Source organism: Plectropomus leopardus, chromosome 16 (genome assembly GCF_026936395.1).
Source record: "Plectropomus leopardus strain MGB_pleo_1.0 chromosome 16, ASM2693639v1, whole genome shotgun sequence".
NCBI classification, from domain to species: domain Eukaryota; kingdom Metazoa; phylum Chordata; class Actinopteri; order Perciformes; family Serranidae; genus Plectropomus; species Plectropomus leopardus.
In genome coordinates, this window is record NC_142191.1 from 16,944,650 (window position 1) to 16,972,073 (window position 27,424).

The 27,424-nt window shown below is 41.0% G+C and overlaps 2 protein-coding genes across 5 annotated transcripts; one reads left to right on the forward strand and one right to left on the reverse strand.

Annotated features, from left to right (window-relative positions):
• Window positions 1-12,863, reverse strand: mideasa (mitotic deacetylase associated SANT domain protein a). Of its 2 annotated transcripts, none has more exons than XM_042502921.2 (13): window positions 12,321-12,863; window positions 10,153-11,899; window positions 7,368-7,580; window positions 5,449-5,791; window positions 5,295-5,361; window positions 5,052-5,194; window positions 3,984-4,087; window positions 3,733-3,808; window positions 3,473-3,561; window positions 2,725-2,868; window positions 1,733-1,849; window positions 1,472-1,641; window positions 1-957 (listed from the first exon to the last, which is right to left on the reverse strand). In XM_042502921.2, exons 2-13 carry the CDS (start codon window positions 11,656-11,658, stop codon window positions 702-704), a joined length of 3,228 nt encoding a protein of 1,075 aa, XP_042358855.2. In that variant the 5' UTR covers window positions 11,659-11,899; window positions 12,321-12,863; the 3' UTR covers window positions 1-701. The 2 variants fall into 2 exon arrangements, with proteins under 2 accessions (XP_042358855.2, XP_042358854.2); XM_042502920.2 differs by having other exon boundaries at window positions 7,368-7,583; window positions 12,321-12,862.
• Window positions 7,468-26,719, forward strand: ttbk2b (tau tubulin kinase 2b). Of its 3 annotated transcripts, XM_088089210.1 has the most exons (17): window positions 7,468-7,604; window positions 15,200-15,307; window positions 15,609-15,886; window positions 17,887-18,009; window positions 18,111-18,258; window positions 18,886-18,959; window positions 19,071-19,211; window positions 19,321-19,425; window positions 19,944-20,009; window positions 20,097-20,189; window positions 20,269-20,394; window positions 20,485-20,642; window positions 20,874-21,069; window positions 22,272-22,486; window positions 22,592-23,048; window positions 23,748-24,448; window positions 25,509-26,719. In XM_088089210.1, exons 4-17 carry the CDS (start codon window positions 17,941-17,943, stop codon window positions 25,852-25,854), a joined length of 2,895 nt encoding a protein of 964 aa, XP_087945336.1. In that variant the 5' UTR covers window positions 7,468-7,604; window positions 15,200-15,307; window positions 15,609-15,886; window positions 17,887-17,940; the 3' UTR covers window positions 25,855-26,719. The 3 variants fall into 3 exon arrangements, with proteins under 3 accessions (XP_087945336.1, XP_042358856.2, XP_042358858.2); XM_042502922.2 differs by lacking the exon at window positions 15,200-15,307 and having other exon boundaries at window positions 7,469-7,604; XM_042502924.2 differs by lacking the exon at window positions 15,200-15,307 and having other exon boundaries at window positions 7,469-7,604; window positions 20,874-21,063.
• The last annotated feature ends 705 nt before the right edge of the window (window positions 26,720-27,424 follow it).

Genomic DNA, 27,424 nt, shown 5'->3' on the forward strand with positions numbered 1-27,424 from the left:
TTCTCAGAACAGTAGAGATTTTAATAAACTTTTCAATTTACAAGTCTCATTGCAGCTGACATGATTAGTTCTTATATTACCAAAATCATTGCAAAAATTCAGTATCATAAATATATGGCCATCTCATATATACTTTTTTTGTACATATTCATTTCAAAGGTCCCTTAGTTGTAAAAAGTGTGCAACCAACCTAAAAATCTGATGGAAAAATTCAGCACAGTATTTTCCTAAAAAAAAGATAAATACTCTAAAGCTCTGACTTTACTTAAAAGGGCTGCTGCTGTAAAGTGAAAATTGCTTTGATATTGTTGTTTTATTGCTAAAAAGGCATCCTGATTATCTCACGAAATCTCATGAAACCATTAAGTCAATGAAAATGTAGAATATTTTGACATGTATTCAATTAAATAAAAGGATATAAAAAAGGCAATATTGGCAAAAGCAGAAGCATAGGGGATAAGTGCATTTACAAAAAATAAACTTCCTCTGAATATTTAAAAGATACAAAATGTGTAAAGGTGTGGAGTGTGAGCCAGCGTCAGCCGGGAAAGGAGTGTGAACATTAACAGGAAGACTAAAAGCACTTCTCTCGTCTTTACTCTGCTCCCCGTGAGGCAGAAAGTCTTTTTCCAGCCATCTGATTCGACCTCCATCTCTACCCATCAATTCATCTCCTCATCCTCCTCTCTTGTTCTTGTCTCTCAGTGCCAGTCTTCATCATCATCATCCTCTCCTTCAGATGAGTCCTCCTGGCTGCTGACCTCTGCCTGCTCCGTCGCTCCATTCCCATCTCCTCTCTGATTTGCCGCCGCTGTTGCTGCTGCCGCTGCCTTCCTGGCCCGAGCTTCAGCTGCCGCCTGCTCCTCCTCCTCTTTCTGACGCAGCGCTGCAGCCTTCTTCTCCTGCTCCGCGTGGCTCTTCATGTGAGCACTTCGACTCTTCACTTTGTAAAACACCCTGGGGTACAGAGACAAAGCATGATGCAACATTACACACAGTAGCAGCGGTTTGGAATGATGCAGCTGACAGAAGATTTCCAAATATTGGAGGAAGGTACACCAAATATGAAAAAAATGTTTTTCTTCACAAAGTCTAATTTCACATCACTATTTTCCCATTTTATTTGATAATGCCACTTTTCATCACAATTTTTTTCTGTCTATTAAATCAAACGGGGAAGATTATTTCAATAGTTTTTATGATATGCTATCTGTATTTCTCTGTAATTAATTATGTCATAATGTCCTAATTTATTTATTTATGACTCGCATGCAGATCAACACAATGAGATGAACCAGTTGAGCGACTATAACTGCAACCATCTCACTGGTGAGTCACTGAAGCAGCAAATCTCAAACGCTAGTGAGACTGCAACTCTAGGTGAGCAAAATCCAATCAGAAAAGACTATTTAGTGCAAAATCAAGACATCATAAGAAACTACGATCAAGTAAATTTCTGATTCTGACATACCTGCCGCATTTCTTGCATGGAAATATTGCATCAGGATCCGGTGGAGGCTTTGCTGGTACTCTGGGCTTCTTCGCTGCAGGCTCGCCACGGGGCCTATGGGGTGCTGAAGGGTGGTGGGGAGCCTCCTTACTGACAGTGTCCGGCTCTTTGATAACAAGCATTGTCCCTGCCTGGAGCAACAAAAGTAAGTAGATGCCAGTTTGAAAGTTTTAATACATCAGTGGAAAAAAAAAGGTCAACCTTCTTGACTCACATACTTACATAGTCATGAACCTGTAGTGACTGAGCAACCCTCGCCTGATGGCTGCTCTCGTAAGAAATGTCCTTATGGTCGTCTCCATCCGTCTCTCCCTGTGTTAATTTTGACTGCTGTGAACTCTGTGTGATAATAATGCCAGAAAAAGACAACATCATTGCACAAAATATTAAGACAACCCTAAAAACATGATCTAAAACAGCCTTGAGGCTACAAAAAACATGAAATCCACAAAATGATCACATCTTTCTCGCAATCTCACTGATGAAATGAAAACACTATTTAGCGCACACATTCTGTAACAACAACTGAGTAATATTTATTGCCAAACATGCATCACTATGGTACATTTAAATACTTAAACCACAAAATAACCTTCAGCTAACCACACTGCATTACATTAATGAAGAAGAATGTGTTTTTCTCTCATGCCTCCATGATAAACAAAGAATCCAGCAGAAAATTCTTGATCAATTGAAGTCCTAGGGGTCGACGTTAACAACAGCAAAACTACATCAAAATATCTGTTTACAAATTCACACACAACTTGTGCGGTATAAACCAAGGCTCATTTATCCAGTTGCAAGTACTTTCCAAACACAGAATTTTCACAAAAAAACTGACCAACCTAAAAACTTACTAACAGGGTTCAAACCCATGTGCTTTGCCCAGGTGCACTATGTGGAGGTGTTTTAAACAGCAAGATTTTTTGCAAAAATGCATGTGTTTAAAAAGTACTGAACACAAGACTGGATAAATGAGACTTGGATTATTTCACGATCTACGTGAGAGTTTGTAAATGGCTGTTTTGATGTCAGTTTTGCGACCCCCCTTTACCTCAATTCATGACGACTTTTCTCTGCTCTTGGATTCTTAGTTTACCTTGGAGGCATTTGATAAAAAAAGTTTTCTTCACAAACAGGGTGATTAACTAATATACAAATGATCACTTTGTGGATGAAATATTCCGTTAAAAACAAGGTTAACTTCACTCTACCTTAATGTCCACCACAGCCTCTGTGTGCTTCTCCACAGGTGATTCTGGAGGCCCGAAAGTTAAAATCCCGTTGCGACCGATCTTCACCTGTTTTTTGTATGTGTAGTAAAACTCCACACACTGAGCCACAGCCTTTGTCCGCACCTTTAAAATCAGTCAAAAAGACCCAAAACATACAGAATTAATATCCTTTAGTTAATCTTTTCCACTGTGGTGCTGCTTGGCAGGATGCATCTCACAACATGCACTTGTAGCATCCATATTGATGGCAAAAACATTATTTACACGTTATTTAGGTGCATATTATTAGGAATGGAATGGGCTCAAACTAAGAACAAGTTCCAAATTGTCTGATCTATTGGATCTGTAAGCCTCCAAGCTTACCATTTCCTTATAAACACAGCTCCTGTCACAAAGAGGATATGGCTTCTACAGTCAAATTTTTGTCTTTTTTGCACATTTGGAACTTATCAAGTTTTAACTGTTTGTGATGAAAGAACGGGATTTTCCATTACATCACAATCCAGTCTAATATTGTAAAACGCAGGCAGAGTAACAGCTGAAAATCTGCACTTTAATAGTCTTGTTTGTTTAAAGCAATATAGCGATGCCTCATAATGAATGTGCTCATGATTTATTGATGTTGTCGAGCTACACGAAGCACATTTAATCAAATTTAAATGTATCTCAGATTTATTTACATCGAATCATAATCTTTCAAGCTGCAGGGTAAAATTAACGAGCATACCAATTTCTGCACCATAAAGAAGTCCTTCCTGTAGGCAGAGATCCCCTTATTGAAGTAGCGCTTCTCATCTGCAGTCCAGCAGTCGGAGCCTGTTTGTAAATCAGATATCGTACAGTTTAATGTGAGCTTGCAAAAGAGAATGAGGAAACATTTAAAGAGAGTTGGGAAATCAGAGACAGAAGGAGGAAGACCGAGAGATAAAAGGAATCTGTGCACATTTGATTTTGCACTGAGCAGTTTTCTGTGATGTCAGATCTCACCTGAGTAGTGATAACCTGCCAGGCGATGACCTTTGGGGAAAACTGGGTCCTGATGCATCAAACGTCCCAGTGTTTCCTTAAAATCAAAATGATTTATTACAGTGAGCGAGTCAATCTTTAGCACGGTCACCGTTCCTCATTTGAGTGCTTCAGCTAAAAACACTGAAACAATTTTGACAGTAACAAGTACAAAGTTGCACTGAACATAAAGTTATGTTTGAACTAAAGAAATTACGAGTCACTATACTCACAAGGAAATCACCTCCGCAATCATGTAAACAGTGTAAAGCCAGCTCCTGATTGGTTCCCCCACCGTGGAGCACACTGCAACAAGCCATGTTCATCAAATCCTCCACTAAAACAAAAACAAAGAGAAAATGAGTTAGACTGGTGCTGTGCTCGTTCAAAACGCGGCTGTTCAGATCATGCCGATTGCTTGGCCTCTGGTATTGCCGCATGCAGCTTTCTTGAGAACCACTTGAGGAATAATTTATTTTGAATTAAACATTTTGTAATATGCAGAGTGCTGTGGTGAAATATTCTGAGCGTTTATCACCTTTTGTCAACGACAAATAACGTCCCTAAAGGAGAACTTTGAACTGTTTCATATAGTATAAACTTTACCACTTGCGTCATTTTTAATGCAGCAAAATGTATCTAGTCAACTGAAAAAAAGCAATTAAATGTATTATTCTAGTGGGGTACCAAAAGTTTAATACGTACTGCAATAGTAATTTATATAACCAAAAAAATGGTATCCTAGGCATTTGTATACCTTTACAATATTACCAAGCAAAATATAGCAATAACGCTGTATTGCTTCTTTTTCCAACACCCCTAGTTATTTTGGTGCAAGAGGTCACATGAGCATTTGACGGCCTCAGTGAAATCAAAGTCAGGCAAAGTTACGAAAGTTACATTGTTAATGCTCAAACATGATTTGAGTTTTCTAAAATGTAACCACTTCCTCTTTTTGCACCCATTCTTGAATGAACTGTAATGAGTGATAGAGAGCAGGCTGAACCAGCATGCTGTTTGACGGAGAAACAGTTTATAGAGGTCCCTTCTTAATACACTATACAGTCTGTTGGTAATAACATGTTACTAATACATACATCCCTCTATCTCGAGCTCACGCTCGACACTGCTCCTCCTTCCTCAGAAATAAGCCTGCTGACTGTGAAGTCGATTGGATGAATGTTTGTCGAGGATATTGAAGGACAGACATATGCAGGAACGGAGACACCTCCCATTTTTGTTAGATGAGATAGTGAAAAAAAGTTCCCACAAAGAAAAGAACGATCAGTGGAGATACTAACTGGTCTCCTGGTCACCGTGTTTGAGGCTGGACTCATCCATAGGGAGCCAAACCAGGTCAGCCTTGTGCTGGTCAAACTGGGAGGAAGCTTGATCCTGTAACTCAGGAATTTCTGCTTGGTACTTCAGCCCGATGTTGATACGTCTGAACAAGTTCAAAAAATCAGCATGTAGAGTTGTGGTGATGCAAGTACATTTATATTAGAGAAAAAGAGGCCCATTTCTGTTCAGGCAGCTGTACTTACGGTTCAAGGCTTGCAGGTGCGGCATCAGCGATCAAGGGCAGAACAGGAGGTGTGATTTCTGAACTTGCTGTAAAAACAAACCTCTTTTTTAGACATTATCCGAGAACGCCACATTAGTGGAATTTAGTTTTGAGAACATACTGCTGGGACTTACAGGAGCGCAACAGACTGCGTGTCGCAGATTTGGGCGTAGGTGGCGGCGGCAGGATTTGGTTGCTCACAGCCATGTTGGTCAGGAACGTGGAGAAGTAGAGACCCGAGCCCTCGCGCACAGGAGACAGGATGGGTGGAGGCGTGTACGGGGGCAGGGTGAGGGGGTTGTCTGGCATGCGGACTGGAGAGCGCAGGTTGCTTTGGTAGGAGGTGATGGTGGAGTAAAGGGATGGAGGGATGAAGGTGGATGGTTTGTGTGGAGGGATGATGAGTGGCTGAGGGCGAGGTCGCCGCTTAAATTTGGATTTTCCATCCTCGTCCAGCACTGGATCGTTTTCTCCTTCCTGAACAGATGAATAGAAGATCGAGAGTTTGCTACTTTTTCTTTGATATCTGTCTGATGAAAAGTTACATTTTTCTGTTGCACTGACTTCCCAATGATCAATTTGTGTCTGTTATTAAGTTCTGTCTGCTCGTTCAATTGTAATTTTCTACATTTTTATGACAGCAAATGACTTTGAACCATTACAGGGGTAATGAAATACCTGTTAGATGAAGAGCTGCAGGTGACAGTCTGCAAGGTTAAACAAAATTACTTGCTCTGTGCATCAGCTGCTTGTTGCACATATTACTGCCTGACTTAAAAAAAATCTTGAGCTTGTTTGCTTAGTAAACTGATACACTAGTTGCTCTTCTAGTGTGTGTCTGGCGAAGTAGCAGCTCAATAAGTGTTCGCCATCATCAAATAAAACGTTACTAGACAGAAGATTAACAGGCGCAGTTCTTTGCACATGGAACTTTCCCACATCTAATCGGACCAAAGTGACACACGGGGCTTCTCCCAAAAACACTGACTACATTTACATGCACGCTAATATTTAGAAATGCACATATTGGATTTTTTGCCAATATCTGATATGCTGATATAAAAACAACTAATTTCCACTAATATTACACTAGAATACTAGTGGAATATTCATTTTCTTTAGCTATGTAAACAGTTAACAAGATTATTGTCCTTTTTGAAACAAAGACAAAAACCTGTGTACTTTGTGCATGCAAACGTGATAATTGTCACTTTTTTTCCTTGCTTTCCTAATAACCATGACACAATAGTACGTTGTGTACTTGCTGAATCAGGCTGTACTGTAAACCTACACACCCAGTTTAAAACAGCTGTTTTGGAGCGTTAATGATTCATATTATCATCTAAACCATGCCACAAACATGGCAGATTGGTTCCAGTGGATGTTTTCCAGACTAAAATCTTAAAGACTGGTTTCTTGTACTCATGAGAACTTTGAGATTTTGTCTCACAAAATCTCAAGGGGTCTTGAGGTAGTTATGTAATGTGAGTTAGAAACTAAATTTACATCTACAACCATAACTTCTGTATCTGTAGTAAAATGTAACTAAGTACAATTACGCAAATAAAGTATATGTAGTCATAACTTTTACTGGGGTATTGTTTTTTATTTTACCTCAAAATGCTATGATAGTTTATAAAATATAATGCTTTTATTATAGATTATTAAAAAGCACATAAAGTCAACTCCCATTTGCACAACAGTGTTCTGCTCACCTGTTAATGAATCAGTGATAATAATTAAATTATGTCATTAAAGGGGCTATTCTGCTGCATAATCAGCATTTTTACTTTTGATACTTTTGCTGATAATACTCAAATACTTTTGTAAGAGGTATTTTTTAAAAACAAAACTTTTACTTGGAATGGAGTATTTTTAATTTCTTGAATAGCAACTTTGACGTGACAGATCTGAATACTTGGAGGCAACGCTGACATCTTTAGAGGCTGATAATAAGATGACAGGTCACCCTTAATCTAATGATAAAGGGTGACCTGAAATAATAAACCAATAATCAGATCAATGCTAATGTCAATGTTTTTACAGTACTAACCTGGCCAAAACTCTCCGTCATGGAGTTTCTGAGCGATCGCCGACGAGCCACAATGACAGGTTTGCGATCCGACTGTCCTGCAGGCCGCTCACCCTGGCCAAGTCGTCCCTGAGCCCAGCCACCCTGAGGATCTGTCTGACTCTTGTGCACTGGCACGGATACAGGGATAACCAAAGGCACCATGGTGGTGTGTCTGCCTGATGAACCATCATCCTGCTGAGGCGCCAAAGCAAAGAGGTGAGAAGATAAGGAGAGATGAGAAGGTAACAGAAAGCAGCCGGGAGAATGGAAAAGGGATTGAGATATAAAAACAGGGGAGATGGTATGAGAATCAATTGTCAAATCAGTTAAAACATAAATTCATTATTCCTAAATGAAAATATGTTGTTTTGCTGCAATCCAAGATTATTTTCGAAAGTCAAAAAAAGCAAGAAAGATGGCCCTCACACAAATAACAAATAATATTGTCTTATCACCTGAATATTTTCAATTTAAAATGACAAAACATCTTTTAAAATAGCATCAAATCATAACATTTAGGATGTTTGAACCAGCGAAAATGTGGCATTTTCAGTCATTTGTTGACTAAAGCAATAAATGGATTGTGAAAATTTTTTCTCTCATTTCCTGTCAATGGATTATTTGTTTAATGACCAACTGTTTCAGTATAATTTATATAACTGTGGAGCAATAGCAAATTATTGGACACTTAAATTTAAATTTTGCACTAACTGAGCAAAAGAAAATAAAAATTAAATACCAATGATAAAAAAGAAATCTGAAATTTTGCAGTGCTGCCTTTCTAAAATGTTATATATGGGTTACTCTTTTTAAATTAAAGGAGCACAGTTGTTTTATTAACACATCTTTCCATTATGTAGTGTTCAGAGGAGTGCTCACGCCTCCCTCGCATTTATGGTCAACATTTTCAGCGACCCTAAATTCTACCAGCAGGAGCGAAACATATAAATCAGTGTTATGATTTATATTTAAGGCAAAGAACCAGATCAGTGATTTGAATCTTATCTCAAAACCCACAAAATTGCTGCTTGTTAACCACAATGCACCAGCTCTGGGTTGTGTGAAGAGCAATATTAAACCTGTCTGGTGTGTGCTGGGAAGTTCACTGTGGGAGTTTAGCTATGACAGTTTGACAGCTCGGCCCCTCCCTAGCTCGGCTGAATGACTGGGACGGAGCCTGAGGAATGTGGAGGTGTGCAGACATGCAGCTGCTCCAACTGTTCATCCAGCATGCGCACTTTGCACAAACCTACAAGCCTGATAACCCCCCGAGGGAAGAGTGCTGAACGTACCTGTGCTGAGAAAGTGCTGACAAAAACTAGAGTTTGACAGGGTTTTTGTTTGCTTAATGTCCATTTAACCCGGAGAAAAAACAGGAGCTGGTTCCATTGGGTGTGCCACTGAGAATGTAAACATTATAAATCCTGAATAACAAGGTTGTATCATCTTTCTTATAGCGATATAATGAGAGCAATCTTTCAAATCCTAAAGGAGGAATCGTCAATAATAGCTGTTTTTCAGGTTGCACCAGTATCACATGCACAACAATGTGCTGTAAAGCCTGACTGTGTGCACTTGTAAAACAGCCTACTGTAGCTGAGCCTCAACAGCTGCAGGAATCAAGTTAACAGACCTAAGAAAATGATTTTGTAAACCATAGGGAAGTTGTGCATAGAAACAGGGTTCTTCCTCTTTGTGCAGCTGCTTGCCAACTTTGCCAGATGACAAAATTTGCTGTAACATGCACAGATTAGGCCTTGGTCTTCTTCCTCAACTAAACTGGGCCTTAAGGAATACTCACTCACTAAGTGACCAGTTAATCAGTTAGTCATGCTGTGCTACCTTGAATTCATAAGGAAAACTTTTTTTCTCGCATGCCTTTACAGAAAGCTGCAAACATACTAATTTATTGATTAATTGGTGACCCAATGCAAATAATATGCAACAGCAGCAAAACCATATCATAACATTAATGTACAAACTTCCACACAACTCATGCAGTATGATGTAAGTCCAGTTGTATGGTCAGTACTTCCTAAAATCATGCTTTTTCACTAAAAACCTGAGTCTGACTTTGAAAAGACAATAAATAAGTTTCACTTTCAGTTCAGTTTTAAATAGGTTTGCAAAAATACATTTGTTTGGGAAATACTGAGCATATGAATGAATAAATAAGACTTTTTAAGCCCCATTTACACTGTCTGCACGAGGCGGGAATATTGCATAATATTGCGTAATAATTCTGAATAAAAGATGCGATCATGGAATGGAGGGGCAGCGTGGTTTCGCCTTTCAGCTGGCATTGAAGGAAGTAACAGTGCCTAAATGATGTCTGTCTAAATGGGGCAGGTGGCAGGACAGGTGTGATGTTTTGACGTGTTATGAGTGTGACCCCAAGCAGCTAGCAGCAGTATGTGGCTAACTCAAAGCCGAAGACCAAGAACAGCAGCTGAAAATGACAATGAGGTCTGGGAACTGCTTACCTTACGAGCATCAAACATCCCAGATGTTTTGATATTGTTTTGCTGTTGTTAAACGTGGTCCGAAATCAATCAATAAATCAATAGGTTCACCATGTTCCATAGAGGCATACAAGAAGAAGTTTTTCTTCACAAATTCAAGGTAACACAGCATGACTAATAGATTTACAAATGATCATTTTGTGGGTGACATATTCCTCAAATATTTAAATGGCTATTTGCTGTAAAATCACTATAAATAAGTAATTAGCCACAGTAGTGGGTAATAAGTGATTTTTTTTAACCTTGACCATTTTAGCAGGCTCCATCACTGATGCCTGCTGGGCCAGAGTCTCCAAGTTGATCTCCTTAGACGCTCTCCTCCTCCTGCGGATGACCCCTCCTGTCGTCACCTCCCCTCCTTTAACAGCCTGGGTGCCTGCTACTCCGTTCTGCGGTGCTGAAGGCTCTTTGGTTGCTTGAGACCAGATATTTGTTGAAGGAGGACCCAGTGGGGACTGTCCATCTCTGGATAGGCGTCGCGAGCGCCGAGGGGCAGCCAGCTGTGTATCTGAAGGCTCTGCAGGATTCGTGTCAACCTTTTCAAGGCATGGATCAGGTATGGATGATGCGTCAAGGCCTTTAGCCTCTGGCTCCTGCTGCGGCTCCATCGACTGGACATCCTCCTTTTTAGGCATGGCGTCAGGCGGACCAGGCTCAGGAGGCTGAAAAGTCATGTGTTGGGTTTGTTGTTGTTTTGGTTGCACCTGTGGTGGTGTCGTTTCTTGCTGCGGCACATTTTGTTGTGGCACTTGCTGCTGCTGTTGTTGCATTTGCTGTATTTGTTGCTGTCGCTCCTGTATCTGTTGCTGGTGATACTGTTGCTGCATCTGCTGCAGTTGTTGCTGTTGCATTTGATGCTGCTGGATTTGGTGCTGCTGCTGTTGCTGCAAATGTTGTTGCTGTTGCAACTGCAGGTGATGCTGTTGCTGCAACTGTTGCTGCTGCTGGTGGTGGTGATGCATTTGTTGCTGCTGCTGCTGCATCTGGTGCAGCAGCTGTTGTTGAGTTTTAGGCTGCTCGCCGTATGCCAGACTCTGCATTCCCTTGTTACCTGGGAAAACAGAGTAATAACCTGATGAAAACTGCTGCTTGCTGGGTCTAAATGTTGTCTGAAAGGGCTGCAGCATGGAACCCTGCAAAGTGTGAGGGGGCACATGGGGCTGACCCTGGAGCTCCACGCCCTTGTGAGCATGTTGATAGGCTTGCAGCTGAGCCTGGTGCATCGCAGCCGCAGCGTGCTGCTCCCACTCGAGCCCCCTCCCCTGAGCCTGTGCCTGAGCCTGAGCCTGTGCCTGAGCCTGTGCCTGAGCCTGAGCCTGAGCCTGGGCGACATCTCTGTAAACCTCAACAGGTCCTGGCAGTTGATTTTCTCCCGCCATTGGCAGAGCGACACCCTCGTGGACTCCTTTATGGAACGCCATCTGACCTCTGGTGTTCACTCCACCCATATAGGCACCAAAGTTCTGCCCCCAGGCTGGCACAGGAGCTTCCTGCGACCACCCGGGGGCCTGTACGGAGTCCTGGTGCAGCCACTTTACTGGAGCAGCCTGTTGATAGTGCGGTAGGCTTTGAGGCCCTTTCTCGTGGTTGTAAACACCAGAGCTGCTTGCAGAGTCACTGTGGCTTGACTCTAAAGCCGAAGGTCCCATACCATAATAAACCTCGCCTGAATGCTGCACAGGCTCTTTCATGGCTGCAGCCCGATGCTTGCCGCTCTTGTCAGCACTAATTTGAGGAGGAAGACTCATACTAATAGGTAATGTTGGAGCTCTCAATCTTGATCTGAGTGTGCAAAATGTTACTGCCTCTGTAGTGTGCTTTCAATGCCTGTGCTTGAGGAATTCTTTGTTTTAATTGTGTATACAGAGGTATTTGGGAGGAAATATAAATCCCAACGGAAAGTGCAGGGTGGGGAGAATGCAACCCTCCTTCCGGAATTAAATCTGAGGTTTGCTGTTCTTTCTTCTCATCCTCTTTAGGGTGCCGGACCTTGTGAGAGAAAGGAGGGGTGAGACACTTCACTTTAGACAAGCACACAAAGTTTTCACTCGCCATATGCAGCAAAGAGGAAATTGAGGCCTACACGCGCAAATAACTCAGTCAGTGAAGTGAAATCAGTCTGTGTGAGTGTTTGTTGATGTAAGCGCTGGAGAAGCAAACCTATATTTTGATATTTACGTCCAGGTGCGTGCAAACTGGACGTTATAGAAGCTAAAAGAGCGGACACGGAGGCGCTCGCTGCGTAGCTGCCATTTGGCATAACAAGAAATACAGGAAACGGAGGGGCTCGTGCAATCACCCGAAGGATAGCCAGTGATGTTATGTTAGAAATCAGCAATAAGGAAGCGCCCGAAGAGTTGTTAGGCAACACCGCAGATTAGTGAGCACGAGTTAAACACAGTGTCTATACCTGATCAGTGGTGCACGGAGCTCTCCATGGCCAGCTCCATGGAGTCACTTTGGTTTCGATCAAAGTCGACTGCATGCAGCTCCATGAAGGGATCGTGCGCAGCGAGTGTCATAACTCTGACAACTTTCCCTCGAGTTTCACTGCGCACAATATGGCGAACAGGCGACTTTACAATCCCATTGAACGCATAATCCAAAGTCCGGACAGGCTGGAGAGGCGCATAAAACTGTAGTTACAATGTTGCACACTGTATCCGCAAAACTCGTGCACTTCGGGGAGAAAAAAATGTCCACAACTTTCTCCCCGCATCAACGAGTAAACCACACACGACACGGCGGGTTGTGTGAAAACTGTGCCGTGCAGCGGCCCGCACTGGTATTTCCGCTGATGTGCACACGTTGCTGACGAGGCTCGCCGGTCTAAAAGCGCTGTGAAGGTTTATCCAGATTGTATGAAGCCCTGCGAAACTGCGCAAACACGCAGAAAGTTGTGCGCCCCGGGACACACCGCCTCACCCCAAAACAGCTCAACTCACATCCTGTTATCCAATCCGATTGTCTGGCCACTCCCATAGCTGTATCCGTGTTCGTTTGTTTCGCTGTCACGGCTGCCCGGAAAGCGGAGTCTCGGCTCATCACACGGAAACAGTCTGGTGTGGGTTAAAGCAGAGCTGTAGGCAGGACTTTAAAGTACTGAGGTCAAGCACCAGCAGCCCCTCCACCCCATGGTTATAATAGTTGACTAAAAATAAACAAATAAGTAGAATCAGGAGTGAAAAAAAAACAGTTAACTGAAATAAAATAACTACAAAAAAACTTAAAATAAAGTTGTGTACTTAGAATTAAAAAATTAAATTAAAAAAAACACAAAATGTCTCAAATTTTAGTCATTATCAATCTGATAACATTTTGTGTTGTGTTTGTAATGTAACAACTTTTAGAAACTTTGTAAATCTTGCCCCGACAAATACACCCAGTATTAAATAATAACAATGATATTAAGATTCTTCTTCTTCTTCTTCTTCTTCTTCTTCTTCTTCTTCTTCTTCTTCTTCTTCTTATTATTATTATTATTATTATTATTATTATTATTATTATTATTCTTATTATTATACTGAAACTAGTTTATTATTATTATTAATCATGTTTATACTGAAACTAGTAAAAAAAAAACAAAAACATGCTATGTATTGTTTAAAAATATTTCTTGGAGCACACGTTTCTTGTGTTTTAGTTGAATTATTATTATTATTATTATTTATTTATTTATTTATTTATTTACTTATTTATTTATTTTTTATACTGATAATAATTAATTCATAGGAAGAAGAGTTGAATAGTTCTTTTTTTTTCTTGGCTGAAAAACTTTCAAAAGCAAGGACACTGGGTCTAAAAGAGTAATGGTGTTCACCTTTTCAAAAACGATCATGTGTATCTTTAAATCATACGATCTGCACTTCAGGTCCCCGCATTCTCAGAATAAAGTGCTCATGGCCTTATATGTCTGTTATGTAGGCTGTAAAATAACTTGGTCATCTCTGTTGCAAATAGTCGTAAAATCAAGGCATTAATGAAAATTTACATTTGAATCAAGAATAAGTGTAATTTGGTTGACTAGAAAGAAAAAATAACTGTAAACTTGCATTCAGAAAAAAAACCCCAACTAAGCAGAAGTTCACCTGCTCAGTGCATTTGTCTTGCTGCTGCAGCACCACATGTTAGCCAGACAGTGAAGTACTAACATAAAACACCAATCAAAAAATTTATTCTGACACAAGATGAAAGTCTTTGCACAAGCCAGAGGTGTGTGGGGCTTATCTTGTGCCTAGTTTTAACCTGAACAAAATTTCAAAACACAAATGCGAAGGAAGTGTCATGTCAGGGTTGCATCTCTGCCTCATCAGACTGCAACCTCCAGTGTGCACTGAAAGATTTGTATATCATGGTCAAGTGGAAAGGATGAGAGTGAGCAGATTCAGGTCTGAAGCTATTTCAAGATCCTTTGAGTGGAATCTATTCTGCACAGACTGATTTGTTTTTTCTCCAGATCCCCACTTCATCAATACAGTGAAATTAATGTGGTGGTGTGTTTTTTGTTTGTTTTTTTTTCAGTATGTGAACAAGGCCTTAAAGGTCTAGTGGTGGCGTTTTGTTGCATTTAGCAGTGAGGTTGCAGAACTGAGGTTTTATTTTTGAGGTCATCATATTGTAAAGTCTGTATGTCAAGCGGGAACTCGTGAACGAGGCCAGTGGGAGAAACATACCGAGGCTACTCAGTGGGCTGCATACCAAATAATTAAACCTGGAGGCTAAAAACTTTCTTGGTGCATATGCACCAAGCCAGAAATTCTCATTGGACTGGAAAGGCCCAATCTTGGGGTCCTGTATCTAGTTATTACTATATATCTGTGGCAAAAAAAATGACCCATAAATTATGACAAACTTAAATTTAATTAAAAATAAGTTTTAAAAAAACAGGAAATGACCTAACAAGTACTAAAATAAAAATAATAAAAGAAATAAATAGTAATAATGATATATTGTACTGTAACCTAATTTTAAATGTATAATTATAATAAAAAATCAAGTATTTTGATATCTAGTTATTTGATATTTTTCTATTGATTCTCCCGCTACTTTTAAAGATCATTTTTGTCACCTTTTACATTATTTTCTTTCTTTTTCTGTTTTCTTCTTCTTCTTCTTTTTGCAGTTTGCAGAACATTTCATGCCAAGTTGCCGATTTCCTTTTTTTCCATGTTTTCATAAGAAATTAAACCAAATTTGCTCATGTTTCAGAGTTTTGAAGCACAGGAAAACTGATGTTGAGCCAGGGTTGAAAGGGTTAATAAGAACTGAGCTGAGATTTTTTTTTTCCAGGTTTCAACTTTATTCGTCACATTATCAACAAATCTTTACATTATGCAGTGAAATGCTTTGTTGCACCCTCTGGTACTGTGTCCAACACCAACAACATACTGTTTAAAGGTAAAAAATGACCTTCTTTCTAATATTTAGATTTGGAAAATAATTATTTCTTTCAAACAGTAGTGCATGTGAAAGAATGTGATGTGTATACTTGGGCTGTGGTAGTTGAAGGGTTATCAATATTTTATCAGAATTCCCTTCAACACCCATGCAACTCTGATGGTTTATTATTCGACAGCAATGATCACAATTGATCAGTTTGAGTGGTGGCCCAACAATGTTGGTGATGCAATGTCCCTCGCCTTTTCCAGTGCGCTGTTTGGACCACATGGATTTGATCTGTGCTTCATGTTTTGTGCAGGGTGCCGTGTGTCTCGCGGATGCAGGAGTTTGCGGATCAATCAGGAGACACCACCGCTGTGACGTCACCGCCGCCGCTGTGAGGCAGAGCGCAGGGCATCACTCCCCATCCATTAGCAGGCTAGCTGGCTAACACAAGCTAACGTCAGCTATGGTCCATCCCCACTATCTCATTTCTAAAATAAACAACTGCTTGGAATGACCTGGCTGACTAACGACACACCGGGAACATGGCGACCGTTTGGATTTTAACGACAATGAATGGTGCAACGAAGCGAGGTAAGAGGTCGAGAGAAGGTAACGGTTGTCTTTTGTAAACATGCTAGTTAGCTTGTTTGCAGGACCACCGGAGCCGCCGCATTGAACGCCGTTAACTAGCCAGATTAGCCAACTGCTAATCCTCTCCAACGCCAGGTTTGAGGACATATATGACAAGTAAAGATAGTCCTGGTTGTGTTTTGACACTGAGTCAATCAGTGCTGGCTACTATTTTTCGTGATTATCTAGCGTTGGTGAGCTTCTTGTATGAATCTGTGTAAGACGTGTGGTGTAGCTAATCTTTAACGCTAGCCATTTAAATTGTATTATTCACATGTTTCTGTCTGGCATAGTAAGGTGAAACAAGTGACATTTCCTCTTTCCATCATTTGTAGAGCTTAAACGCCCATTCGAGTGACCGATTAGTCAATGTCTGAAAAATAACCAGCAACTATTTTAACAATTGGTACGTATTTATAGGCAGGCACTTTAAATGGTGCAATGACTTGAGCTACAATGCACTAAAAACCCACTGCTGCCAATTATTAATTGATATCTATCTATCTATCTGTCAGTCTTTCTATCTATTTATATATGCATAGACGCACTTTGTTTTATTATTATTACTATCATTTATGCTAAGAGGTATTTTCAGTGTTTTATCTTAACATTATCTGTGATTTTGCTTTGTCATAATGTCATTATTAAGCTTTCATTTAATGTTTAATTTTGTTTGTGTACAGATTAACCAAATTTCGGTGTACATGTATTATGACAAATAAAGCATTTAATGTTCGTTCTGTAATCCCAAGTTCTACCTTCTTAATTGTGTATTTCTGCTGTTTTTGTTTGACTTTTATGATAGAAAATCAGTATGCTTTTATATTTTAGGACATCTTAAAGGTATAGTTCAGATTATTTGAAGTAGGGTCATATGGCGTACTTATCCATAGACAGCATATTACAAACAGTAGATGTCAGCTAGAACACCCCGAGTTTGGGCGAGCAGGCTGGAGTCTGACAAAAAAGCTATGCAATGTACTGCTGTAGAGGGGTTGGCAACAAAATGTATTTTACCCTACTAATGAAGTCCCACCTAAGAAAATATCAGTTGAAGTGTAGGCTATATTTATAATATTTTCACAGCTTTTTATCCCAATGTCAGGCAGTGATTTCCAACGGGAAAATTAGCCTGTTATATTGCACTCGTCAAAACCAGACTCCATTGAGAAAAAGTGAATAAACTTTTCTGAACACAGGAGCTGCTGATCTACCGCTGCCTGAATCAGTTAGTTTGTTTGTGTTATTGTGTAATTTTGGCATTTAAAGGGTAAGTTCGGATTTACCAAAGTCATACGAAAACACAAACTAACTAATCAGAGCAGCAGTAGACCATCAGCTCCTGTGTTGAGCGAGCTAACATTGTTGTTTTTATTAATAGAGTCTGGTGGCTTTGACGAGAGCAGAGATGGTCAACTGCTGTTAACAGCTGTTAACAGCTTCCCTGTTGGAACGTGTTGTCTGACGGAAAGTTAAAGCTGTGAAAATACTATCAGTATAGCACGCACTTCAACTGAGTTTGGTTTTTGTAGGTCGGACTTGTTTTAGGTAGCTAAAATATATTATTTTGCTGTCCTCCTATCCACAGCAGTACATTGCCTTGCTTTTGTGTTGGACTTCAGCCAGCTTCTCCAAACTAGGGGCATGCTGACTGACATCTATTGTATGTAATAGCTTTGGATAAGTACACCATACAACATACATACATTTCAGAAAATCAGAACTATCCCTTAAAGACATCAACTTGGACATCTATTGGTTTTGTAAAAAATATTTTATTACTTTTTATGGACTGAACAATTAATTGATATATCAAGAGAATAATCAGCAGATTAATCAGTAATGAATATAATTGTTTTTTCCAGCCCTAATCTTTCACACGCCCAGTAGCATGCAGAGTGAATTGATTTTCAACGAGAAAAAAATGGATCTGAATTTTAAAATCCATTCCCTCTTTTCAGTGAGGGGCTTGCGTCACTGATGCCAGGTGCAGGCTGTAGCTGAGAGCACTCAGGATGAGTGGGGCTGGAGAGCACACTGACATCCTGTCAGTGGAAGATGTGGTCAGAGACCGATGGAAAGTGGTAAGAGAAGTCACAAAATCGTGTTTTAATAAACAAATGGCCCAATGAATTTCTACACAATCATACATGCGTGTATGTGTTGAATATCCTCTTCTTTACAGACAAGGAAGATAGGTGGAGGCGGGTTTGGGGAGATCTATGAGGTTTTAGATCAGTTGAGTCAGGCCACTGTTGCCTTAAAGGTGGAGTCTGCACAACAACCCAAACAGGTGCTGAAGATGGAAGTGGCTGTTCTGAAGAAGCTTCAGGGTGAGTATTGCTATCCCATCAACACTGACAGAGTAACTGATATTTATTAGAGAATTACTACGTAACACAGTTTCCTCCAAGAATTCATTTTGCCAGGGTGGTAACCCCTCACATCAAGATGTATTTGAATCAAGTTCGTAGATGTTGGCCTAATAATAACGAAACCTTCTGAACACATGTCATTTTCTCTACAATACTTCTGTGCTCTTTGTAAACAAGAGTTACTGATTTATTTAATAAATTAATTGATTTTTTTATATAAGCTGCAGTGGTTTATAGTTCAGTCACCATGAAGCACAGCAGGAAACCCTGCTGCATCAGAATCACATTAAGTGAATAAAGAAGTGTTTATAGTATGTGTTATAGACTTAATGTCCTACCTAATGCTGAATTATTGCAACAGTAATTTTAATATATCACACAATCAGCATTTGCTACATATTTATACCTATTGTTTGTGTCTGGAGCAGTATCAGTAATATAAATGCTGAGAAATATAATCATATGGGGATTGCAGACTTTATCTATTAGACTTTATCTATAAAAAGTAAAAGTAAAGCAAAGACAGCAGGGTTCAGGCTTTACCTATAGATCCACATTTATGTATACTGTATATTTCTTTGACAGGTAAAGACCATGTATGCCGCTTTGTGGGCTGTGGCCGAAATGATCGATTCAACTACGTAGTGATGGAACTTCAGGTAGGATTTCAACTAGTCAATATTAGTCAAGTATTTTGTTTGCTGACTGCAGATTTAAAATCCCTCTGCATCATAAACCTGACATGCTGAACCCTGATTTGATGTCTTAAGGGGAGAAATCTGGCAGATTTGCGCAGAACCATGACCCGCGGCACCTTCTCCGTCTCCACAACTTTGAGACTTGGCAAGCAGATTTTGGAGGCCATTGAAAGCATCCACTCCGTGGGCTTCCTGCACCGTGACATTAAACCTGTGAGTTGACCTCAACCCCTGGATGTTGCGTAAATATAAATTTGTATGACATTCAGTTTACAGTTTAATTTCAACTTGCTTGTGGTTATCTGTGTTGATAAACTTGTAGTCAAACTTTGCGATGGGAAGACTAGCCAGTACCTGCAGATGCTGCTATATGCTTGATTTCGGCTTGGCCCGTCAGTTCACCAACTCCAGCCAGGAAGTCCGTCCAGTAAGTGCCCCGTGTCAGCTTCTTTAAAGCAATATTTTGGCTTTTAAATCAAAGATCTCACAAGTTAACTTTCCTCTGAGAAGCTGTGTGAAAGCAAAATCTTTCAACTCTCTGTTGCATGCCGACACAAAAAAGTGTAATTAGTGAGTTAATCCAAAAGAAATTAAAATGAGATATTTAATGATACAACCTACTCTCACAGTACTGGAGAGTCACTGTTGGATGGTGAGAAGACAAAAACACTAAGTTAAAGTCACACAAATGTCCACTTTTTACATCAGATTCATGTGACAACTTTCACATGACATCTTTGTGACCTTAATGACCCTCCTGTGACATCAGTGTTAGACCATCCCAAAGAGGTGCAGACACCTGGGAATGGGAAATGTGTTTTTATAGATACCTTTGAATGTAATTTAGGACATATGAACTTAATGTAAAGGACAAACATTGTGTGATTTGTGTTTCAGTTTTTTTATACTATATCTTTATTATATCATTTCTCTATTCTCCCTCAGCCTCGTCCTGTGGCTGGCTTCAGAGGAACTGTGCGATATGCCTCAATCAATGCTCATAAAAATAAGGTGAAAAATTCTGCCGTACAGTCTCTTTCTTTATTCTTAACAATTTTACCCTTGAAATTACTCACATTTTTGTATCTTGATCTGTAGGAAATGGGCCGTCACGACGACCTGTGGTCCCTCTTTTATATGCTGGTTGAATTCATGGTTGGTCAGCTGCCCTGGAGGAAAATCAAAGACAAAGTACGTATTAGTCAGTATGAAATTATAATTCACAGCACATGTCCATTCTAAAACCTATTTTTCTCCTCTCTGCTCTCAGGAACAAGTAGGAAATCTAAAAGAGACATACGACCACCGACTCATGCTTAAGCACCTTCCCTCAGAGTTTAGTACTTTCCTGGATCATATCTTGACCTTGGACTACTTCACTAAGCCAGACTATCAGGTCAGACATCTCTTGTTTGGCATATTTTGCACACACTGTTTATTTCCCTCCAGCTGTCACACGCTGACGCCTGTGGTTTCTCTCTGACAGCTCCTGATGTCAGTGTTTGAGAATGCTATGAAGAGCCACAACGTGCTGGAGAATGACCCTTATGACTGGGAGAAATGTGATTCGGAGGATATGCTGACCATCACTGCCGCTGCAACCACTGCTCAGCAGCTCACTCGCCTCACACCAGCATACTTGGGGTATTAAGCTTTTAAAAGCTATTGACATAAAGACATTTATTCTATGCATTGGTTCTCACTGCAGTCTCCTATGTGCTAACTTCCTTCACACTCTGTTGGATATGTGTTAAAATATACAGCTGCAGCTTTATTTAGAACCAAAATGTGCACTGTCAGAGATCCCTGAGAAATTGCTGTTCTAAATTGTGCTTTGGAAATGAGCTGCAGGGTGACCTTCCCTCTCCTCCACAGCATGGCCAATGCTTCAGTGCTGCCAGGCGAGCTGCAGAGGGAGAACACTGAGGATGTCCTGCAAGGGGAGCGCCTCAGTGATGCAGACAACTGTCCCCCCATCCCCACACCAACCACCCCCGGTGGAGACGTATGGGAAGAGATGGACCGCAACCGAAACCATAAACATTCCCAGCCGATGATCAGGAAGGTCAGGGTAACGTAGTTTCATCTAAATACTTAGTAGAACATTCTAACCCTGCTGCTGAAATATTACTCTTAAAGGGATATTTCACCGATTTTCAACCTGCTTTCTATCAAAACAATGTGGGTAGTATGTGTAGATGAACCGTGGTAAACTTGAATCCATCTAACTGGTGCCTTGACATCCCTACTCCCCCCACAGCGAAATTCCTCTAAATTGTGTAAAATACGTAATTTGGAGGTGTTTCGTCAGCTCTCGGGCTGTTGTTCGAACTACAGGCTTTACTTCTGTGTTTTCGGCCATCTGTGCTGCCAACAGCGCGGACCAAGAGTATACTGCTGATCAAGAGCGATACCTGCCCCTCTCTCTTTCTCTCAAACTCGGACCAAAATCTGATGAAACGGCAAAACTAGGCAGAACATCGAACATAAATCAAGATTATTATACTGCACCGCCGAATGCTTTTCTAGCATGTTTCCAGAAACATATTTAAATGCTCTGTTTAGCTGTAATAAGTGAGAGTTTGTGAACAGGAAATGGGCATCATACTGCTTCCTGCACAGTGAAAATGGAGGCAGAATATTCGGTAAATCTAAGCGGCGCTGATATAAAGATTCAGTAACTGAGTTACATATTTCTAGTCTCAAATGTTTTCAGAAACATGTTTAAGCTTAACGTTAACTGTAATATGCGATCGCCGTCCGCCACGGTTTCAGACGGACCAGCCCACATTATGTCACCCACCAGCGGGAGCATCTTGTAAGGCGTGATGCATTCTGGTAGTTGTAGCTTTTTTATCTCTTGAGCAAAAGTGTCCTTTTTCTATGTTTCTCTGGTCATGTAGCACCAGTTTCAAAAGTATTTGCGTCTTTCTATTGCAGAGACGGCCTAGTTTTATGTGAGGACTCTTTATATTAGTGAAATACTTCTTTAAGTAATCTCATCCTGTGCACTGAGATGCATAGGTTAGCTGCAGTGCAGTAGATGTTGTGCAAAAAACTCCTCCCAAGACTAGAGTGACTTTGCCGAGAGATATGATAATTGCTAAGACCCACGAACCTCAATTACTTCATCCGCTCCTCCTAAGTTTAAACAGAAACCCACTACTGACTGCCTTCCTATTTAAAGAAAAGGATATCTTGCTACAGCTTCTCTCTGGGGATACAAATGCAGTGTTTCAGTTTTTGAGACACTTTGTCGTTTATTCTTCTCAGGTGGTGAGTGAGGATGAACACAGTCAGAACCAGGGGAACCAGAGCCCCAACACCGGCTCCATGCAGAGTTCTCCGAGACGGGTGCGATCAGAGACAATGTTCCTGGATCGGGCTGCACCACTGCTCCGGAGGATGAGACACAGTCAGAGCTTGGCATTTGAAAAGAGGCTTGCACCGGAACCAAAGCCCACCATCGAACGCTTCCTTGAGGCCTAGTTAGTACTCAAATACACATTAAATCGCAATACTGTGAGAGTGTGCAAAAATAAATGGTCAAATGGACAGAAACTCACCATAACATTTCAAATATCTTGTTTCAGCTTGGGCAAACAGCGTCCAGTCCTTTCTCAAGTCGGAGAGAAATCCATACCTGAGAGGGGACCAGGGACGCCTTCCTGCAACGAGGAACACTCTGGCACAGCGACCCCTGACCAAGAGGAGGGCGCAGCGAGCAGTGGTTTTGTGGCTGTGAACCTCAGCCCCGTGCCCCAAGAGGGTGACTCTCAGGAGTGGGTGATGCTGGAGTTAGAGCAAGGCAGCGGTTCTGGAGCCACCAAGCCTCCAGGCGAGGCCCCTCATGAGGACAAGCCTGGGACGCCTGCTGAGGCTGAGAACCCATTGTCTGAGCAACAGGATGGCCAGTCTGCAGCAGTGCCGAGCAGTCCTGTCCTGTCGCAGATGTCCATGCCCGGCACATGGTTACTGGGCCACAGGAGACTGCCGGGGATGCTGGGACAGATGCCCTCTGTCATGATGGGAAGACCCCAGATGGACCAGGTAGGGTTGACCAGGCATTCAGAGGTAGTTGTATGCCAGATGGCAAACCAATCCCAACTCAAGCTCTGCTTACTCACGTGTTCTGGAGCTTTTGCCATTTTACAGGGTCCTCATCAGCAGACTGAGCTGAAGTTTTTCTTCATCAACAAAGTCACCTTGCCCCCCCCCAATCCAATGTTTTGTCAGTTAAATCTAATTTTCAATCAACATTTTGATTAGTTATAAAAGGTTGGTGACAAGACAGCCCATGCATTATTCATGACATTATACAAACTATGAGGTCTGCAATAAATATAAAATAAAAGACAACGGGAACTTGACACAAACAGGCCCTGGTTCAAGCCTAAGGGAATTTTGCGAAAGTACAAATCCGTCTAGGTGGGCCGGGTCCAATAAGGTTCTGGCAGAGAATCAAGGCTGTACATATTGCTGCTTGAATTTGTGCTCAGTTGCCATGGAAATGTAGATGTCCAAACTTTTCATGACTCTGAGCACCTCTATGTCTTAGATATACTTAGGACTTATGTATATTCTTTAAATATTTATTAAACATGCTCTTGCAAATATCTGTTTTTTGAACAACTTTTTAGATTAAAAATTAGATTTTAAAAATCTGATGGAATTTTTAAAATCATTCAAATATTTTGTCTTAAAACTTTTCAAGGTCAGACCCTCTAACAATCATTAAACTCTTTACAGTCCTCCAGCTGTGGGCTACAGTCCCCTGTACATGAGAGGAGTGATGCAATACCACTAGAGGCACCATCTGGTGAATCTGAAAAACTCCCAGAGGAAATCTTAAAAGATGGAGAGAGGCTGGAGTTAGCTCCAGTGCCAGGCTCAGCCAAAGGCCCCACTGCTAATCTGACGAACGACAGAGACCCTGAGAGTGACTCTGGTCTGCCCGACCGCTCCTCCGAGCCCAATCAGCAGCCTCAAGCAGACACAGCAGGAGGCGCTATGGAGAGCACCGTCACTGTCTCCTCCTCTCCACCCCCAGCTCTGCTCAGGAGAAGAGACTCTCCCTCATCCCCAAGATTGAGTCGAATCCCAGTACGAGACCCCAGCAACCCCCTGGACTCTCCCAGCAGGGACCTCAACATAGAGAGGCGTCATCGCTGGAGCAGTCCGGTCCCCGGCTCCCCCACCCACTCACCCTCTCCATCTCTGTCCTGTGACAACCTGCCTTGTGCTTTGCCAAGAGACAGGCTCCTTTCAGAGCGAGGCTCCAGGTCCGACTGTGCAGGAGAAGACCCCCTCTCTCTGTCCTCCTCATCAGGTAGTAAAAGTAAGATCCCACGTCCTGTGAGTGCCACCTTTATACCCGAGCAACTCACTAGCAGGTTTCTGCCTCGACCACCTCCTGGGAAACCACCCATACGCCCGTGTGTCGACAACAGGTAAGACGCCATGAAGGTGTTCTAAACTAATCCACATTAAGTTCATTTGCCACTTTTGTTAGATGATAAATATTGAAAGTTAGAATCCTTTAAGGTGACCTATTATTATGCTTGTATGCCTTTTTTCTGTCTATATATATAGATATATATATTACAATGTAGCATAATGACATAATTTTAAATATAAAATTATTATAATTCTAAATATATTTTTTCTGGAATTTTGTTTTTATTTTGGGAATACTTTTTTAAAACAAATTTTTAGGCAAGATTTTTTGCAAATTGTGGGAAATTTCTTGCCAAGTTGGCCGATGTGTTTTTCCCACCAATGTTTTTAAAAGACATTGAACCAATATGCTTAGTTTTCATAGGGTTATACGTATGTCTTGTAAAAGGTGTCTGAATGCAGCACAAGAAAACCAATGTCGATCCAGGTTTTTTGGGGTTAAACAGCTTTTAATATGTCATAATTAAAATCATAATTTTGTGCAGTAACCCTTTTCTGGTCATTACTTGATGTCATAACTTGGGACCAAAGGGGGAGATATGTGGTTAGATGCTGACTTTGCGAAATTAATCTTTAGTGCCCACCATGAAATTGTGCTAATTGTATAGATCTTCTGTGTTGCTAGGGGATGATGTGTTTTAATTATCCACATTTTAGAAATGGTAGCTCCTTAACAGCTGGATCTATATATGAAGCATGGTAACCTGTCATGGCTACATATAAGTATGTACAGACATGGATGTAAACTGCAACTTAACTGGTTTGTGGAGGCATAGAGCTGCAAGGAGGTAATTCTAGTTAGTGATTTTTCAAAGTAGAAAGTACCACTATCCTCTGTTGTGGTCAGATGTGGAAGACCTGAAAAATGCTGACCTAAAAGAACAGGCTGGGTTTTTTATTTATTTAAAGAGACAGGAACTAACTACAGATGTTCCAGCACAGACAGTATCAGGAAATTAAAGTGTTTTTTGAACATTAGAAACTGTAATCATGTTCTAGTAGAAACTCAAAAGCCTGAACCTAAAAATGAACATTTTGCGCTCTCTCCTCCAGACGACGGCGGTTAAGAGTGCGTGCCAGCAGCACTAGTGACGCAGACTTCCTGGCCAGTCTGACTCAGCTGATGCAGGACCGAAGCGGGATGCTCTTCAGTCCCCCTCCGCGGCCTCGTAGCTCCTCCTCCTCCCTGCAGCGCTCCCTAAGCTCCTCCCCCTCGCGCCAGGAGCTGCGGGAGGGCGGGGCACTGCAGGGACGCAGCCGCTCTCCATCAAGTTTCTCCAGCTCCCCTCCTCCTCGGCACCCACATGACAGGTCCGGAGGGCAGGGTCAGTGGGGCCATAGCTCCAGGGGAAGGGGTCTGATCTACGAAGGAAAAGGCTCCAGCAAAGTGAGTCGATGACTGTATTTGACACACAACTGACTGATTCGGGTGGTGCAACTGTAGCGAGAGGCTGTTTCACACCTGGTCGCTGATAGCATGTGTAAATACGGTATTTACTCAAGGGAATGTATTGTATGTAATGTAAAATGTATAAAATGTATTTATTTATTTATTCATCGTTGGATGTGTCTCTCAAATACTTGACAATGTGGCTTGATACCTGCAGTTGAAACATGAAGGTTGAGAAAACCTTGAGATTGCCAACTCTTACCTCTCATTTCACTCCTCTCTTAACTCTCCATGTAGGCCTAATATGAGACCAAAAAGATCAAGTTTAATACTTGAGGGATGTAAAAATGATGCTAATTGTAGATATGTATCATGAGAAAAAACAGCAAACACTAATAGAAACCATGTACTCACGTTAAGAACACTATAAGTAAATAACACCATGAGCAGTATACCGACATTGGCGTTCATGTACAGAACCAGGGCATGCAGCCCCATATTGACCTCACTCCTGTAAACCAGCTAGATTAATTATTGTATGTGACAATGAATTGCTCATTTTGGCATATCACATTGTGGTAGTGTGCTTTTACTTTGCTAGAAGATATTTTTCATGCAAAAATGCATCTGCATATTAGAATGTACATGTAAGTGCACTCATACTTAAGTATTGTAGCGGTGCATGAGTGTCATTGCAAATATTTTTTTATTTTTATTCATTTGTACAATTCACTAAGACATCTGTATTTTTAATGAGCTGCTTCTGATCAAAATACATTATAATGTAAACCAGCAATGATGTGCAATTTTATTTCTTACATCAAGTAGATGGTAAAGGAAGAAAACTGATAAAAATGGAACCTGTTCATCATGACTGATTGTTGTTGCATTTTATTCAATCACAATTTGAAGCAGGATGACCACTGCTCTACCCACCCTCGTTTTGGCAAGGTGCTGGAAACATCAAAAAAGTCCAAACTTTTAGAGAAGATATCCGCATACTATGCAATGTTTCACTTTATTCTGAACTTTTGGTCTGTCAGTCCTCCATCAGAGCATCCTCAGAGTAGAAATGTTTTCTAAAAGTCTGGCTTTTATCACAATTTAAATTGTATATTATAATAAGTAAATTCAATAAAAGCAAGATCTCAAAAATATGACTTCTGGTGTCACGTGCCAAGGGAAATTAATGCGATTTTATTGCTACCAATGCCATTATCGATTCTGCTTATCGGTCCAATCGTTTATCGATTCCCTTCTTGTTTCAGCTGGTTGCAATCTGCAATACCTCTAGCAAACCGTTAGATGCCACTAAACCCTACACACTGTTCCCTTAAACTCAAGTCACTCCAACTCAGACTGCATCATGTCCCCAGAGAACAATCGCTTGTCAAATTCTGTTGTAGCAGCTGTTTTCTTAGACAGACGCCCGTGTAAGCACAAGAGAGACTGCTGTCGAGCTGGTGACTGAATAGAACGGGTCACACGACAACAATGAAATGAAGGCTCCTCCATCTGTTGTGGTCACTGTCTCATGTTTAACAGCAGTGACTGACAGATTGAATCTCAAAGACAAACA